The sequence below is a fragment of the Idiotropiscis lumnitzeri genome, chromosome 4, assembly GCF_059441095.1.
Source record: "Idiotropiscis lumnitzeri isolate Australia: NSW breed Sydney's pygmy pipehorse chromosome 4, RoL_Ilum_1.0, whole genome shotgun sequence".
Lineage (NCBI taxonomy): Eukaryota > Metazoa > Chordata > Actinopteri > Syngnathiformes > Syngnathidae > Idiotropiscis > Idiotropiscis lumnitzeri.
In genome coordinates, this window is record NC_142394.1 from 25,175,408 (window position 1) to 25,190,309 (window position 14,902).

Here is a 14,902-nt window from a genome sequence, read left to right on the forward strand (position 1 = left end):
AATGAAGACTTTCTGACGGGGTCCGATTTATTTCCAGGAGGACATTTTTGATGCTCAACGAGAACATAAAAATATCAGTTCTTCCAGCTGATACTGACAAGTATTTTTTTTTTTTTTAATTAGTAAGACAGAGCCAATAAAGCCGTGGCTTCAGAGCCTGGACATGTTGTTCTGAAGGCATTTTGAAAGGCTCTCAAATCCATACAGTAAAGGGAGGGCTGTCAATCAAATACAAGAAAAATAGAAAGGGGACGGGTGCCATTGCAAATTCCATGAGCAAACTGAAAAGTTATTTCATCGTGATGGATATGGAAAGATGGCACAGCAGTCCATAGAATGGGTACAAGCCATATGTTTTAATCTCGTGATTTTCAGTCTTGTTTATTTAAAAACCCACAAAAAAAAATCCAAGGATGAGAGATGTCTTGCAAGCAAAAACATTGTATCCTTTTGAAAAACCGGGGGTCGAACGTATATTTGATCAGTAAATCATGAAAATGTGAAGTAATATTGGTGACTTTGTGAATCCTTCATCACCGGCTCAGGAAAAAAAAAAGTTAGAAAGGCGTTGGAGGTGACCCGTTTCATTGTTTTGTTTGGGTCGGGCGAGGGCTCAAATAGAGAACTAAAATTGCGGCGGGGCTAAAAATCTGGCACCCAAAGTGTTCATCCCAACCCTCCCCTCCGATGAGGGGGCGCCGGTGGGTCATCTTTTGACCAAATCTCTCCATTCGGCCAATCACCAGAGCCGATGCTGGTGGAGGTTTCGACTGAGGACGGAGCGCACATCGGCGGTGAACCTAAAATAGACACAAACTTGTTGGTATGATGATAACCCAAGGTCAGGATTTTTTTTTTTTTTTTTAATTGGAAATGTAATCATTTAAAAACACACACACATAAATGCTGACCTTAACGCATCCAGCATAGGCAGCAAGTTAAGAAGTGCTGTGTCACTGGGATCACTGAACCAGGACTTGATGGGTATTGCATTGTCTGGAGAGCACAAGGATTGGCTTACTTTTACACTTACATTTGACACTGGGAGGTCGGGATGGTTTCGTTACCTGGATGGCTTCGATAAGCACCGGGCGAATTGTCGAGGATGACAATACTGGACAGGTCGTCGTGTACTACCGACAGGTCTTTGATATAACTACCTAGATCCAATGTACAATGCTGCCAGAAAAGAGAGAGACAGAGATCCGATCACTCACTTCAAGCTGATTGGGTGGGGGCTCGAGATATTTAAATACATACAAGACAAAACAAATCAAGACAACAATGACTGCAAACAAACAGGAAGTGGATTCCAGTCAGTAGATTCAGCCGAATTATGAATATCTAGTCAATAATTCCGTTTTTAAGTTCCTCATAACAATAGGGAGGGATTGGGCAGTTTTGGTGTGTGCATTAAGATGCTTCCAGGTCTGTGGGCCAAAACACACAACACTAAATTAAGATGTTAGTTTGAAGCCCTCGCTTCTTTCCATTTATTTCCGGTGTTTTGTCCATGTTGAGAGGAGGTAGTTGGAAAAAGCTTGCTGAGGTCACGGTTCAAATTATTGATTACTTGATCCATTAAACATGGATTGTGGTGGATACCGATCTCAGGGATTCTTGATGTTCCATAGTGACGAAAAAGTAGGCGAGTGAGGGCATTCGGACAAGGAAAAAAATCCCAATTTATTTTGCAGAGCTCGGGACTTTTTTTTTTTTTTTTTTGTGAAGCTAGGAAAGTTTTGTACTAATTTGTTGGAGGTTGAAGAAAATATCAGAGTTTAAAAAAAGAGGTGCACATATTTTGATTTATTTATTTTTTTTAAACACAAGAGAATCAATATGATTTCTAAGCTTTAGCGATTCATCAACGTTTATTCCTGGAAATTTGGTAGCGCTCACTTGCGATATTGTGGAGCACTTTCCAAGCGTTAACAAAATCATTGATATTCAGAATTAAGAGAAGTGGTTCAAATATAGACCCCCTTGGAACCAATCAAATTTTTAACAATCCCTTTTAATCATCTATGATCTTTCAAATTTGCATACAGTTCCAGTTTTGCAGCAAACAACGTCAGTCTATTTAAATATTTGCTGTCTATGACAACTCACTCCCGAATTCTAGAAATGCGCACGTTTGTTTTCATCGAGCGCAATGTAAAAAATGTGACGGTGACCTGAAAGACCCACAGAAAATCACTTCAAATGTAAATTGTTGGATAAACACAGTTAAGATGCAATATTAATTGGAATAATACGCAGAGCACAGTCATCATTTTTGGAGAATCATAAAGCTGAGAGGAAAAAAGTTCCAATCTTGACAAGAATTTTTCAAACATTATTTCTCATTATTTTGACCTGTTCCCGTGAGCATGATTTTTGAAGGGCTTTGTGTGCTACCTGTCTGTAGTATCTGCGTCGGAGAATGTTCCTATTGTTGTCCAACTTGTCGGCCACCGCTGAGCCGTAGATCTCCATGCTGGCTGTGAACACCACCAGCTCGTACCATTGGCTCACCTGCGCAACCCATGCCACACGTTACAAATGCGTCCACGGAGACACACACACGCGCACACAACACGACCTACAACACGTACCACTTCTAAAAAGAAGTCCACGTGTGGCCTTTTATGTACAAAGAATCGCACCGGATGCTTGTCAATGACGACCTGCGCGGAAAGACAAATCAAAGTCAGTCGCGGCGAGGCAGAAGTCATGTACCAATCGAAATATGACGCACTTACTTTGAGGATGAAGTCCGGCGGAGTTCCCGGCCTCACCGTGGGCCTCAGGACCCCGTCATGGTGAGAGTGGATCAGGGTCTCGTCTAGGTCCAGTACCAGAATCTTCCTCTTGACTCCGTCTGGAGCAGAAGACAAGAAGCCAACGGCGTTATGTTTATGCACGCGTGCTAGTCGGCCTGTTAGGCGAGCGTATACTCACTTAGTCTGTTTCGGGAGATAGGCGATAGAGGCAAGGTGTCGTATCGCACAGTCTGATACTGGATGATCTGCAAAGCATAACAGTTGCAGTTGGAAAAATTCGGAACAGTCAGGGAAAAGACACGTGGGCAATATTTCGAGAAAGAAAGAATTAAGTAAGTTACGACTCTATTACCAAATTTCAATTCACTGATCCCAAAAATTATTCATGACATATTTTTGCTCATCTCTCTATGGCAGTGACAAATAGTGACGAGCAGGAGTACATGCTCCTCTCAAACTGCGAAGCTGCGAGTTGCAATTCATGCAACAGAATTAGTCACATTTCCTGCAATTCATCACTTTGTGAATAAGATGAGACGATATCATGATTCAGATTTATACTTTTTAAGACCTTTTTGTTTGGTGGTGTGCTGTCAGATGTAAAATATATGCCTTGTTTCAATAAAGGTTGTGAGCCACTGAATTCAGTCATGATCCTTTGAGAAAAAAAATGATTATTACGACAAAGCTTTTAGGAAAATAATGCCACATTGTGAGTAATCGGCTGTAGTTGTCATCTTAAAGTTTACGTATTGGCAGAAAATGCTGGGTGTCTGGTGGTCTCTAAAGATGAGTAAGTGAAACAGCCAGGCCTTGGGCAAGGAATGGAAAATTTGTTTATGTGGTCCTTTTGTTCAGGTCATATCAATGCCCTTCCAAAGTAACTCAATAATTTAGCCTTTATCAAACATTGGGGGAAGAACACAGACACTTTTGGTGCCTCCACGACCATTGGTACAACTACGTGGAAGATGAACAAGGGTAATGTCACTCCAATGACTTAGCAGGCGAGGGACTCTTTTAAATGCATCTTCACTTGTGTATCAAGTGTCGTTTTGCATCGCAAAGCAGTAACATCGTTGGTGGTTTGGGGCAAGCCACTAACGTGGGAGACAAATAGTTGAGTTCCGAGACTAACACTCGGACTAGATAGGCTAGAGTTGTACTATAATAAGACAGCCAATCGTGCAGAAAGTACCGAAGAGGCCAAATGTCTTGGAAAACAATCTGAAAAGTATATTTGCTCATTTTGACAGGCACCTCTCTCTCGTTCAGGTGTGCCTCACGGGCGCGCACATCTTACCGTTCGCAGGTGCTTCCTGAGGATGTACATAAAGAAGCCCCATATTCTGGACGTGACACCGAGAAAAGTGCGGATGCCGAGTAAACACTGGCGGGTCTTCAGCATGTTGACGGGCCAAGACAAGTCAGCAGTCGGCGGAAGAACTGCAGCTGACAGTCGGCATTAGCCGCCAATCGAGCGATTTCGTGGCAGAGGCGTGAGGACGTCGATCTGCACGCTTGTGGCACGATGACCATTAAATGGAGGAGATTGGCATAATAAGCAAACGCGATTGCGCTCGGAAGGGCTGCTGCTGTTTTGGACCTCGTTGAGCTAAGCGGCGTTAGCTCCCGCTAGCTCGCTCGACAGGGTGACCACCTTGTACCCGGCTCCAAAATAAGCCGATCGGCCGTCGGGCGATTCGTATTCACACGCTAGTCTGTTTCGACTTCGCTATGCGCGGAGTCCGAAGTCGTTCTAAAAAAAACTCCCCCAGAGTTCAACTTGTGGGGCTAAAATCAGTTTGTAGTCCACTGGAAATCCGGAATGAAACTGCGAGCCGCCATTGGCGACGTGACATCACTTCCGGAAGGGAATCTCGGGGTCGCGCGCAGCACGTCCACGTGGAAGGAAAATAAACAGACGTGGACGGCGATTCGGTCACTTCATTCATTCGTTTCATATTTTCAGTCAATAATCTTCTAGTTGGCTGTTTCCCAACCTTTACTCAGCCAAGTTATTTCACATTGAGAAAATCTCACGTCACCAAACAAATGACACGAAAAAATTAGTCACTTGAAATGAGAGTCACCCGATTTCTCGAATAATTACACGATTCGCCCCAAACCTTGTTATAAAAATAGATCCAAGAGATTTGCAAAATGTTGATACTGAAATACTTTTTCGTCTCATTTTACTCACAGATTGACTGAGCTCTTCTACAAAAGCTGTTCTATAAATGGCAAGTTAATTGCACCTCCTGACATTTAGCGGAAGAGCATTTTATTGGTATCCGCCTGTCACTATACTTTGCTGGCATAGTTAGAAGAACAAATATGAGCAATTTGATAATAGGTTACAATGCAGTGCTCAGGAATCACTGACCTGCTTCATTCATCTCTACAGAGTGGGCCAAAAAATAGCTGCATATTTTACAAAACATGTCAGTAGTTTTAAAGTATGTTTCATCATGGCAAAAAATTAGTGGTGATGAAAACGAAAGTTTCTTCTACAGCAGTGTCTGACAAATACTGAAGCAAGGAAGGGCCGCAAAATTAAAAGCAGGCCAGGGAGTAAAAGGAGCACAAATAAAATCTGTGTATGTACGAAAATAATTTTTATACCTACTGTCAGCCAACTATGTATATACACTGAACATCGACCCAATCCTACGTCAAATTCAAAACACAGGTACAGAATGGTTATGGAACACCAGAAGACACTTTTTTATTGTATGTTTTTTTTACTCACCCATTGTTACATTTAAAGATTCAACAATTCATTGAAAGCCATTAAAAACACAAAGTTTGCACGAGTGAAAGCAAACAAGACGATCACACGTCGAGATCATCGTCCGGATCCTCCTGGTCGTAGTCGTCGTTAGCGTCGGGCTCGTACACGATTCTCCCTGAACCGGTGTGGAGAAGAGCTGCTTTCCTACCAGACAAAAACAAGAGCAAAATGTGAATGCCCAGAAAAGTGAAATATGACAAAGAAAACCTCAAGAGTGTCTCTTACTTCTCACTACTGAAGACGAAGGGCAGCGCTAGCTTCTCTTTGGCCTCACGCTGGCTGTCAGACAAGCGTAGATTGAAGGTCAAATTGGCTGTTGGGTCTGCCTGCAAGAAGAACCACACTTTTCATTTAGTACTTCTAATTAATTTCAAATCATTTCGCCATGTCATACATTATAGTAGGGATGTCCCGATCATGCCGTTTTTGGCGCCCGAGTCTGAGTCCAAGTCTTTGATTTTAAGTATGTGCCCATCCCGAGTCCCAATCCAATACCCCGACAATAAATTCAAAAAGTGAGTGCATCTGATTTTGTTCAATTTAACATAATAATATACATTCATCAGTGTGTACATGATATGTATTTATGTATTTATTATCCACATAAATAATATGGACCACAACCACAAATCACTCGATGACACACATATTGAACAACTTTGCAGAAATTGTTTTATTATGTCTGTTTTTTGTACAGAAACTCACAGTGGGCTTTTAGCATCGAACGAGCAAATATAGGCACTGTAGCCGTGACATTTACGCTAATTGAATATTAACTTTAAACACATTACATATCACTTTATAAAAATGCATTTTCATGGAATTGCCTGAGGATGCAAATGAAACACATTTGGTTGAATGCCTCATATAAGCATTATCATAGAATAAGAGATTCCTCAGTTTGACACATTTGATTAAAAGGTAAGCAATACATTTACATAAGTTATTTCAAGGTTTGAACAGGCTAAAACGAGGACGGAGCTTGCTTGTCGCCAAATAATTTACACTCGTTAAACATCTATTTGAAGTTATGTCGTTTGAACGTGCCACAATTGCTAAAAAAGAAATTGTGCCCTCTCCATTACGTGATAGGAAAAAAGTATGATGAGAATAGTAAAACGGTGTTGGAGGAATACCATTTTATTATTTGCGCAATGTCGTGAGACCTTTTTTTTTTTGTATTTACAGAAAGTGGTCATATGAGATTAATATTACAAGGACTAAGTTGGATATGAACAATTTGTAATAACTTTGACAGTACCTTCTGTTCTTGTGGCTCAGCCCGGCTGGGCTTGCTCTGTCCGACCACCATCAAGTCCTCTGTGATGGTGAACACTTCCACCTACGTATCGACAAATAATTCATGTTCTTTCAGTCTCCCCCTCCACAAGTCTTCATCACGCATTTAATACTTACATCTTGCAAAACCTTTCCAGACTTTAAGCGCTTGGTTAACGTTGCTTGGTCACCTTTCAGTTCTGCCGCCACAGTGATGAGCGACGTGGCCAAGTGGCGCAGGCTGCCCACCGTACCTCGCGAGTGCATGTCTGAATGGAGGAGTCCGATGACGTTTCCCACACATCCATCTGATGTACAAAAGGTGCACACTTAAATCTGCCATTTTACACAGGAAACCTCTTGTGCTTCTTAAAAATAATGCGTCTAAGGTCACGTAAGTTTCAAGTGCGACATCAGCGCATATCGCAAACGCAATTTGTTCTGGGAACAAACCGATTGTAGATCACCATTTTTAATCTGTTGGAGAGTCTTGCAGACGTCAGACGGGTTGACGTGTCTCAGGATCCAAGAGAGTGAGTCGATGGCTAAAATGGCTGGCTTGACTTGTGATGACTGCTTGATAAGCTGTATGACTCTCTCCCCGCAGAACTGGTCCACTGTGAAGGCAGCGCGCCCCGTCCAGCCCAGGGGGTCGCTGTAAGCGTTGTGAAAGTGGAGCCTGGAAAGACAGCCGCAAAAAAATATATATATATAAATAATCAACCTTGCAATGGTGGCAGCCCTTTGTGCTTTAATTTGTGTTTAAATTTGCTGCTAATTGATATTAAACCATATGTCAAGTGCTTTTGTACAGCTCCAGCTGTCGTGAAATGTGCTATACAAATAAAGTTGTATAATAAATACCTTTCGATGGGGGATCCCTTCAAGCTAGTTTTCAGCTCATCCTCGCTGACCTCAAAGCTGAGGAGATGGACTGCTTCTGTCCTAAAATTCACACCATTAATTCACGTCTCAACAGTCAATCCGATGCCTACTAACTATACGGCAACGTGTTTGACAACCTGTTCAACGCAGCCTTAATGAAGCTCCAAAGAAGCCGTCGGCCCGAACAACTACAGGAATCTTTGATTCGGTACAGGTTTCGTTAGTCTTTTTTAAATGTCACTGTAAAGCATGCTGAATCCCAGGTACCTTGTATGATCAGAAAGCCTCTGGGGTCAGTTCCTTGTAGCAAGTCATGCAACATGGTGCTACAGATGCTAAAGCTAATTAGCATATGCCTACTACAGTGGAACGCTTGCCACGAAATGGCTCTAAGTGGCAGCACGGCTTGCGCAACATTCCCGCTGTACTTAACCTAACTTAACTTTATAGTCTCACAAATCCATATACATCGACTGCCGCGCCTGGTCCAAATATTTCGTGGCGTAGCCTGGCGAAATCATATCGGCGATGCCTTTATGTCCGAGTGCCCCACGGGAAATGTAGTTTAATGAGGGCAGATTCGCAATAATTCGTCACCTACTCAAACTTCATTACCCATCGTCCTCTGGGGCGAACCATTCTTCCGATGCACTCTACAAGCTTCTACCGCGCGTAGACCTGTTGGGAATCCTCCCTGCTGTGTAGCCTGACTCCGGGAGCTAATATATCGACGTATATATTTATATATATCGGAGAAGTTCCGAGCGCGATTCAACTGCCATTGGCTTGAAATTAACAATGTTTTACAGCCGAGCTGTACGTTGGCGGCACGGATTTTAAATGCAACGGAATGGTACGAGCGGTAGAAAAAGTGCTTTTTCTCGCTCGTGTCGATAGCGTGGCGACACCTGGACGGAGCAATACACTGTGAAGAGTGATCCTTTGCAACTCGTGTAGTTGTTGAAGAAACGTTTTTTTTTTTGTTGTTCGTTTCTGGCCTCGGTGGCCCAGCAGTTTCTTGACAGTTTGGGCGCAGTCGCGCCGGGAGAACGCACAGCGCGACGGCCGCCTCGCTCAGGCTAGCGCGCCCGCTGCTGGTTCCGTTTCTCGGACCTTAAGGCCTGCTCGTCGAAGGGACAATGCTTGACATAATGTCCGAGCACCAAGGTATGTTTTGTGGCATTGATGAGGGCTTCATAAAGTAAGCCGCTTTGCTTTGCGCTTTGGGCTTTAAGCACGTTCACTGAGGGGAAATTGAGCTTTTGAAAGCCCGGCGGCTAATGTTGCCGTTACGTTCGCTTGCGTCGCTCACAATTCTCTATTTTCGCGACAACGAGCGCAAAGTTGTTGATGTTAAATAATGCAGTTTAGTTCTCTCTTGATGGAGATTGGTCCTATCATTTTGGGTGGTGGTGCATGCTTTTTGTGTTTGAACGGTTTATCTCTGTCGGTAACCGCGCCGAGCTCGCCGACATTGCCCAACACGCATATCGGATTAAAGTTGCGCTACTTTAGTGTGGGGAGAGTTGACACTGTTCTCCCACAGCAAACGAAGCTAATCTACGTCGACTATTGACCCCAAAAGCGAGTTGACAAGCGACATTGAGACTCCTTCCACTTGACTCTCGAAAGCTCCGGCATGATTAGCACGTTAGCTGCTAACGGCTAAGTCAACTTTCCTTTCCTTGACGTTTTGCCACTGGCTGTTGTTGTTTTTTTTTATCGAGATCGTCTCATCGCCATCGAATGACCACCGAATGGGAACGCTAAATCGCTGCACTCTCGGTGACCTGGCTGTCGGCTAATGTTAGCCGATTAGCTCCAAGACAATTCAAACATGCTGCAAGTTGCCCGACCAATCAACCAGCGTCTTTTTTTATGCATTAAACGCACGCTTGAAATGTCTTCAAATATGGTTAATTACCGCCCGCGTATACTCGTCGCTATCGTTTTCGGTGTCTTGCTTAGCAAGTTGTTAATGACTCAACCGTATTTGTGTTTGGGTCACTACGCATGTATCACTGAATAATCTCCCTTTAAGATATTGAGCCGTTTAGCGGCTAATGCTAGCGTTAGTTAGCTTGGCCAACGTCCGAAACGTGTGGCCCTTGGGAGGGGATACATTTCGACAAATGAATGGAACGCCAGAAATTGTGCGCTAAAGCTTGTTATTGATGATAACGACCAGTGAAATTTATAGAGCAACTGGCTAACTTGATGTAGCGACTTGACAAGTGGCTGCCATCTTTGTGGAACTTTCTTAATACATGGAATGAGCACTTCAAAGTCCCCCACAACAAATAAGTTCGGGGGGGGGGGGGTCAAATGAAGAGACTTGACCAATTCTGTTACATTTGTGCTATTTCTGTAAAGTTTGCATGATAAGCGACCTTGTGGTCATTTTGACATGACAAACTCCTCAGAATTTTGGCCTGTGCCTGTTTATGGATTCATATTTTGAACTGGAACGTTAGTGTGGGGTTGCCTGACTAGCAGATCAAATGAAAGGAGGCCAGAAATAATCAAGTTCCAGATTCTTTACAAGCAATTTAATTGAAAGGTTACCCAAAACCCCCTACCCCCTAAAAAAAACATCAATATCCCCAATAAAGGAATGTTCAAAATATTGAAAGTCATCCTTCCAACCAAACTTAGCATTTTAGACTGTCATTTTTGTCAAATCTGGCCACGTTACAAATTGTTGTCTTTCTTTGCCTACAGATTCGCTTTTGACGTGCAAAACCGAACCTTTGGTAAGTACCCTAAATAGACGCTTCACATTGGTCCAAAATTGTTGTTTACTTAACAAAAGTTTTTTTGTGTAGCCCCCGGAGAGGAAAAGGAGGACTGTGGAGGACTTCAACAAGTTCTGCAGTTTTGTCCTGGCTTATGCTGGTTACATCCCAAGTCCCAAAGAGGTCAGGTTCACTATTCATAATAATAATCATGATTAATAGCAACGTTATTTTATATGGCACGTTTCAATGATGTTGATGGATTATTTTTTTTCATTTATAATAAAACTCTGCAAAACGAGATGACAGAACAGTCACTCGTTCAGAAACAAAACGTGTCTTTCCTGTCTTGTAGGAAAGCTCGTGGTCGCCGACGTCGTCCAGCTCCGCCCACAGTTCATCTGCGGATGGCGTTGGCAGCGTTAGCGGCACATGGGCAGACGGCGGCCCAGATATCCACACCATCCACACGTTTGTCCACAAAGCCCGCGCCAACAAGGGCAAAAGCGTCCACCCCGATAGCACTTTGCTGGACAAAATGCGCCTGAAGGACTCGCTCTACGAGAGCCAGGCGCCCGGCGCCAAGGCCGAACGAAAAAAGGACAAAAAGCTGAAGCGGCTGTCGCTGGCGGCGGCCGACAGCGGCAGCAGCGAGGGTGAAAAGCGGGCGCGCATTAAGCGCAGCAAGAACTCCAAGCAGCCCAAAGCCAAGAAGCTGAAGAGCTCGCCGCCGCCGCCGCACAGTGACTCAGAGGAGTGGCGGCCCATTCGCGGGGAACCCTCGCCACATGCCGCCCACGACAAAACGCCGCCACACGAGGCCGTCAGAGACGCAGAGATGAGCTCCAGCGAGGGCGAGACCTGGATCGCAGACGAAGACATCATGGTGGAATCAGGTGGGTCGCTATCTTGTCGGGAGGATGTGTCCTTAGTGGGCGGGGCTCTGTAAACCCCCTCACCCTCTTTCACTCTCACTCTTCCTTTCTCTTGCCTCTCTCTCTCTCCCTCCCCCCCACCCCGATTTTCGGGTTCTCTGTGTCTGCGTGGTTGTTATTACCGTTGATTGTAGTCACGCATGTGCTTAGTCGGTATGTGTGCGTTTCAGGCGACGACTCGTGGGACCTGATCACGTGCTACTGCGGCAAGCCGTTCGCCGGGCGGCCGATGATCGAGTGCAACCAGTGCGCCATCTGGGTGCACTTGTCCTGCGTCAAGATCAAGAAGTCCAACGTGCCCGACATCTTCTACTGCCACAAGTGCATGCACTCCAGGCGCTCGGGACACAAGAAAGACACTTGAAAAAAAAAGAAAACAGCAGAAGAAAGTCCTTGCTTTGTTGACCCTCCCTCTGCCACCCCCCCCCCCCCCCTGCCTACAGCCAAAACAGCCGCACATTTAACCACAGTCGGATGATTTCTTTTGACAATCAGCGTTTTAGAATCAGTTATGTTTCTCTTACTGGCCTCCTAAAGAAAATGTAATTTCTCACCAGAGAATGTCTTTACCCCACTGCCCCCCCCTTTTTCGGGTGGGAGGGGGCGTAATTGTCAGTGGTAAGGACACTGATGCCATATGTCACTTTAAAGAAAACGACAGCAAAATCTGCCTAATGATAAGAAAAATAATTAAAGTTTAAGCACCTGATAAAAGTCCCATTTTTGGAAACCCTCACTTTTTAAGTAATATTTGTTAAAATGAAGAATTATGGCAATTTTTTTTTTTTTGTTGACAGCACAAAAGACATTTAAAGCATTGCACTTTTTGGAATGGAGGTCGTCTGAAGTACGTTCACGACGGAGCGCTTAGCAATGCCAATTATTTTTTATTTTTTTCCCCCCTATTTCAAAAGATGTCGTGGGCTCTTCAGAATTTCTTTCATGGGTCAGCTCATCTTTGTTAGGCTTGTCTCCACCTTGCGAAAAAGAACACATCAGGTTTTTTTTTGTTTTCTTCCCTGTTGGAGAATGTGTTGGATGTTTTTGGCAATTTCTTGCTTCTTACGGGGTAGCGGGGGGTCTGTACATATCTTCCTCTTTGTCAACTGTACATATGTGAAAGCCAATGCAAAAATCTATATTTTCTGCAGTCCAATATTGTTTTCTTTAATTGTAGTTTAAGAAAATAAAAGTCTTTGGGAACATAACACTGAAACGAATTGTACAGTATTTATATTTATAAAAAGAAAAAGGGGGGGGGTGATTTTTAAAATCATGCAAAGCTCTCATTGGCCCCCGCAGACAGCCAGTCATCAGACGCCTACAATAATAATTCAAATGAATTTGGCGTTGTCGGTTGTCGTCTGGTTACTCCTACAACAACAAAAAAAGAACGCAACGTTATTCGCAAACAACCATCCGCGTGTTAATTGTGAGTTGGTTTTGGAAAGGCCACCTTTGCTTTCCTGAAAGTCAGCATCAGTGAGCTGCTGATGGAATCCACACGAGCCACCTTCGCCTTCCTCCTGCGTAAACAAATGCAACTCCTCAGTCTCCTCACAATCAGGCTTGATGCTCAAATCTTCGGCATGTTGCGAAATTATTTTTCATTTAATGTAATTTTCGGACTCGTTAAAATCGGCTGCATATTTGGTTTTGTTGTCAAGCAATATCATAAAAGGACTTATTTCCTTGAAAAGTTGTGACCATTATTTTCATAAATTTGTGAAAAAATGACAACTGCCTAAAGGAAAACATTTTTTAATTTAGTGTTTGCTCTGTGATTTGCTTACTAACATTAGTCAGTCGATTTTTAATTATAAAATTTCTTGTTTACTTCCGTTGGTTGCTGGTATGTTGGCTGTGGCGAGTGCGGAGGACCACCGTCGGCTGTGCATTGTGCTCGCCACTCGCGGCGGAGACGTCCCAGCCTGCAGCCTGCTCCTTCCCCTGTTCCTGTTCCAGCACCCTGACTTCCTGATGTGATGAGAGACACGTCACAAGAGAATAACGAGAGAATGGAGGCCCATCGTAGCAAATCATAGCAGCTCTCAAAATGATGAGGAGGGGCTACCTTTCTGGTCCTGGGTCTTGCAGCCACGACTTCCAGGAACAGGTACAAAGCCAACAAGGACAGCGCACATCTGGAACAATGCATCTGAATCGCAGACAGGATGGGGGGAATAAAAATAACAAAAAAAGCTCAAGGTTTTTTGACTTTTCACGAGAAGCAAACAATTGATTCTGACGTTGATTTTTTTTTTTTTTGTTGAAATAAAAATAAACGGAATAAAAAAAATTAAAACCGATACATTTTTTGCCGTAAAATGTTTATTCTTATAATCTTACAATGTTATGACTTTTCTCAGAAATTTTAATTTTAGCTATACAATAAAGACTAAGTGGCGTTGTAGGACTTTTACCTTTATTGTTGGAAAGTAAGGACTTGGGAAAAGTTGACTTTTTTTCTTTTAGACTACCCCCCCATCTACAAGCAAATTCTTATATTTTTCTTGTAAAATTGATGACTTTTTTAGAATAATAATTTTCCTTGTAAAACAAAACTAAAATACAACAAAAGAAATTCCCTTGGAAAATGACTTCCTTTGAAAAGTTCACTTTTTCCTTTTAAAATTCAGACTCTTTTGTACAGTTCTTAAATCTTTTAAAATTTACAAGCTTTGTTTTAATGTATGACTATTTCTTGGGGAAAATTGATTACTTTTCCCGTTTTTTTCCTGTAAAATTTGTGATTTTATTTTGTAAAATCGATTTGTCTTATTTTATAAAATAATCACTTGTAAAAAAAAAAAAAAAAAAAGTTTCCCTATCTTAAAATGTACGAATTTTTTCTTTTGAAATGTATTTGTAAAATTTTGACTTTTTTTCTAAGATAAAGTTCTTACATTTTTCTTGTAAAATTGTCACTTTTTTACTAAAATGATGACTTTCTCTGGAAAATTTATAATTAGTTTTTCTTTGTAAAAATTAATAATTTTCCTTGTCATATTTGCTCTTTTCTCTTGGAAATTATATGACCTTTTGTTTTCTTATTTTGCAAACTCGTACCTCATAAAATCCTGACTTAATTTTGGACAATTTAAGCGTTTAAATAAGTATTGAAATGGAAAATGGGATTTAGATGTTGTCCTTTGAAGGGCTTACCTCGTTTCAGCTTTTCAGCTTTGCAGCGGAGTGACGACGGCGTTGTTGCGTGCGGCGGCGCGGCGTTGCGGTGCGGATAAATGCGGCGTGCGGGCTTTTGTAGCACCGCGTCCAGGGCGGGTTTAAATGAAGGAGGGCTGTTTAGGCTAAACTCGAGACAATTACGCTCCATCTCCATCTTCACGTTATCAACAACAGGAAAAATGTGTACGACACGCCTTGGCACACGTTCACATGCCAAGATAAGAACATATCGGAGCAATCTCTTCACGTCCCCAAACAATCCCTTTGCTACAATTTCTTCTCGTAATATAGTTATTTTTCCTTGTCTTGAAAATGTAGACT

At 42.8% G+C, this 14,902-nt stretch overlaps 3 protein-coding genes and 1 long non-coding RNA gene across 4 annotated transcripts; 1 reads left to right on the forward strand and 3 right to left on the reverse strand.

Annotated features, from left to right (window-relative positions):
* Positions 1–336: 336 nt before the first annotated feature.
* On the reverse strand, positions 337–4,676 carry LOC148338760 (CTD nuclear envelope phosphatase 1A). Its single transcript, XM_088293943.1, has 8 exons — positions 4,069–4,676; positions 2,944–3,010; positions 2,745–2,863; positions 2,598–2,669; positions 2,401–2,517; positions 1,068–1,179; positions 912–996; positions 337–800 (listed from the first exon to the last, which is right to left on the reverse strand). Exons 1-8 carry the CDS (start codon positions 4,171–4,173, stop codon positions 740–742), a joined length of 738 nt encoding a protein of 245 aa, XP_088150069.1. The 5' UTR covers positions 4,174–4,676; the 3' UTR covers positions 337–739.
* Positions 4,677–5,468: 792 nt separating this feature from the next.
* On the reverse strand, positions 5,469–8,294 carry elp5 (elongator acetyltransferase complex subunit 5). The gene is made up of 8 exons (XM_088294102.1): positions 7,990–8,294; positions 7,860–7,920; positions 7,702–7,782; positions 7,305–7,516; positions 6,976–7,145; positions 6,821–6,901; positions 5,785–5,885; positions 5,469–5,703 (listed from the first exon to the last, which is right to left on the reverse strand). The coding sequence occupies exons 1-8, from the start codon at positions 8,072–8,074 to the stop codon at positions 5,601–5,603; spliced, it is 894 nt and encodes a 297-aa protein (XP_088150228.1). The 5' UTR covers positions 8,075–8,294; the 3' UTR covers positions 5,469–5,600.
* Positions 8,295–8,344: 50 nt separating this feature from the next.
* Positions 8,345–12,600, forward strand: phf23b (PHD finger protein 23b). The gene is made up of 5 exons (XM_088294103.1): positions 8,345–8,889; positions 10,444–10,475; positions 10,548–10,640; positions 10,813–11,353; positions 11,563–12,600. The coding sequence occupies exons 1-5, from the start codon at positions 8,862–8,864 to the stop codon at positions 11,754–11,756; spliced, it is 888 nt and encodes a 295-aa protein (XP_088150229.1). The 5' UTR covers positions 8,345–8,861; the 3' UTR covers positions 11,757–12,600.
* Positions 12,601–12,603: 3 nt separating this feature from the next.
* Positions 12,604–14,667, reverse strand: LOC148338763 (uncharacterized). Its single transcript, XR_015842890.1, has 5 exons — positions 14,558–14,667; positions 13,467–13,550; positions 13,230–13,369; positions 12,849–12,918; positions 12,604–12,766 (listed from the first exon to the last, which is right to left on the reverse strand). It is a non-coding gene; the product is annotated as an uncharacterized LOC148338763 (long non-coding RNA).
* Positions 14,668–14,902: the final 235 nt, after the last annotated feature.